We start from the raw sequence: 2,642 nt of genomic DNA, 5'->3' as shown, positions 1-2,642 counted from the left end.
GCTGTGAAGAGGATGCTGCTGATTTACAAAGAATTTAGATCATTTAGTGAGTTGGGCAAATAAATGGCAGATGGGTTTTAATTATAATAAATGCAGGATAGTGCATGTGGATTATAATAATTTAAATCATAAGTATAATTTGGATGGAAATGACCTTAATAGTGTTATGAAGGAAAGGGATCTTGGTGTAATAGTCGATCAGTCTCTTAAGCTATCCAAGCAGTGTGCTGTTGCTAGTAGTAGGGTAAATAGGATTTTAAGTTGTATGTACAGAAATATTGAATAAAAGTCTAAAGAGGTTATTGTATAGGTCACTGGTTAGGCCAAATTTGGAGTATTGTGTTCATTCTAGAGCTACTTACCTTACGAAGAACAATGAATTGTCATGGAGGGGAAGTCATACAAGATGTTTAGATCTCTGAAATTCTTTTTCTCTTGAGAAAAGAAGAGTTAAAGGGGGGTTTGATTGCAGTGTTTAAGATTGTTAAAAGATTTGATAGTGTTGGTGCATCATCTTTTTTTTCATACTTAATGGTGAGAATGGTGGGACTAGGGAGCATAAATATAAATTTTGGTAGGGTAGGAGTCATCTTCAGCTAAGACAGTTTTATTTTTCTTACAGGGTGGTTGGCCTTTGGAATGGGTTACCTTCAGATGTAAACTTAAGCGAGTTAAAGAGAAAGCTCAATAACTATATGAATGATAAAAGCTAGCTTTGAAGTTTTTATTTATTTAATACTCTTAGTTTAATTCTGAGAATGGAACAGCTTAGATGAACCAATTGGTCCCTAAACATCATGTTGTATTATATATCAAAGTAAAATACTGACAAACTGATTTTCATACTCACAAAAACACTTGGTGTTGGAGGAAGCAATTCTTCTTTAGGATGTTCTATAGGAGGAGCCTCAGGAGGTGGCACCATTGGACATAATTCCCATTTGATAAGAGATGAGGAGATGCCCCTGTTTTTTATCAACTCCTCACAAGTGTCTAACACTTCAGAAGCACACATATTAATTGAGGGGGTGGAAGGGCGTTTGGGCTCTGGTAGCTTTTCAATTACCACCTGAGGGTCTAGAAATCTTGCATGTAAACCAGGTGTCTTGTAATACACAGTATTTTTGGATTCTGTCCATGACAATCTATTTTTAATGGATCTTAATAACCTTGTACTCTGGTTTTTAGTTAGTTCAGTTTTCAAATTATCAACACAAGTACTTGATTTTTCTTCAGAGGGATTCAAATTATCAGTTCTATTCTGTACTTTAGTGTCTGGCTCAATAATAGAGGATGTTACACTTGTTGGAAGTAGCAAGGTATGGAGTTTATGTTCAACATCTTCAGAGGAAGGTAATTCATGATCAGCATCAACTGAAGATGATGACTGCCAATCTTGGAAATTCACAACAGTGCTTTCTTTCATGCATTCCTGGAGAATAAAAAGAGAATACAAAATAATATGTTAATAGGATTTACCTTTTATATGTAGCAGTAAGTGCTTTATTTTTCTCCCTCAAGTAAAATTGTCTTTTAGAATAACCAATATTCTTAATTTCATTTTAAAGAAATGTGTTATTTTCTCTCAAAAAAGCATTTTAAGTATACCCCTCCCTTTTTTTCTTTTATACCTTTTCAACACTTATACTGAATAGTTATTGGTAAAGCAACTGCAATGCTAAAAAATCTTTGAAATCAATAATAAACTAATGGGTGTAAAACACCTTTCTTAATATTCTGAACAGGAGAAAAATCACAGTTCTGCATAAGTTTTATTATCACACTGTGTTATGTGGCATTGGTCTTCAGTAGCAATATATTGTACAAAATTGCTGAATTGTGCTGCTAAATGATAAAGCATGATCTGACCTTCAGTAATAAACTGTAATGTTCTAATCAGCCAAGATATACTTAACCTTAAGACAGTATGACTAAAATTAATTATACAGTTCTACTAACATTGCTTCTTGTACATATAAATATTCCTAAGTAGACATCTAATATTACAATTGACATTTAGCTCTGTAAGGGCAGTTTTATCCATTTTGAAAGGTACTTTGTTTCACTACATATTGAAGTCTCACATTTAATTTCATTAAACAAACAGCAACTAGATTCCAACAAACTAAACAGAGCCACAAACTCATGAAACTTACACAAATAAAAGTAAAAAATAAGCCTTTTCATTGACCTAAAGTATCTACAAATTCACATGCAATTCTTCTAAAAAAAATTACTGATTCTCATTCCGATTTGTATACACAAATAGGAAAACATTAATTGTCTTGTTCCATACCACAGACTAAATCAAACATTTAATGAAGTTAGAAACAAAGAACTCAGAGCAGGTTATTTACTTACAATGCCACTTGAGGATTCACAAGTCATCTTTAATCTTTTATTAACTCTACTTCTGTAATGACCATCTTTGTTATTTGAATAACGCTTCGTACCACCTCGACATTCTGAAACCGTTTCACTGGTTAAGGCCTAATAAAAAAACATGAAATTTATTAACTTTCAAAGTAAATATACAAATCTCAAGTGTTTTTTATGTCTAGTGTAAATATTAGAGTTAGGCAAAACGTACTTCATATTGTTGCGTCAGCGAGTCACATGACTACTGTGACGCCACGTTTCTA

The 2,642-nt window shown here is 32.9% G+C and overlaps 1 protein-coding gene across 3 annotated transcripts in view; it reads right to left on the bottom strand.

Annotated features, from left to right (window-relative positions):
- LOC106459882 (lysine-specific demethylase 6A-like) overlaps positions 1 to 2,642 on the bottom strand; it is a 43,644-nt gene that overhangs the window by 27,596 nt on the left and 13,406 nt on the right. For all 3 annotated transcript variants that reach the window (XM_022386455.1, XM_022386453.1, XM_022386454.1), the window contains exons 6-7: positions 2,362 to 2,490; positions 851 to 1,432 (exon numbers count right to left, since the gene is read on the bottom strand). In XM_022386455.1, the coding sequence (XP_022242163.1) occupies positions 851 to 1,432; positions 2,362 to 2,490 (711 nt within the window). The remainder of the gene's footprint in view (positions 1 to 850; positions 1,433 to 2,361; positions 2,491 to 2,642) is intronic.

The sequence above is a fragment of the Limulus polyphemus genome, unplaced genomic scaffold, assembly GCF_000517525.1.
Source record: "Limulus polyphemus unplaced genomic scaffold, Limulus_polyphemus-2.1.2 Scaffold674, whole genome shotgun sequence".
Classification (NCBI taxonomy): domain Eukaryota; kingdom Metazoa; phylum Arthropoda; class Merostomata; order Xiphosura; family Limulidae; genus Limulus; species Limulus polyphemus.
Note: the sequence above shows the minus strand (reverse complement) of the source record. Positions and strands in the feature narration are given on the sequence as shown.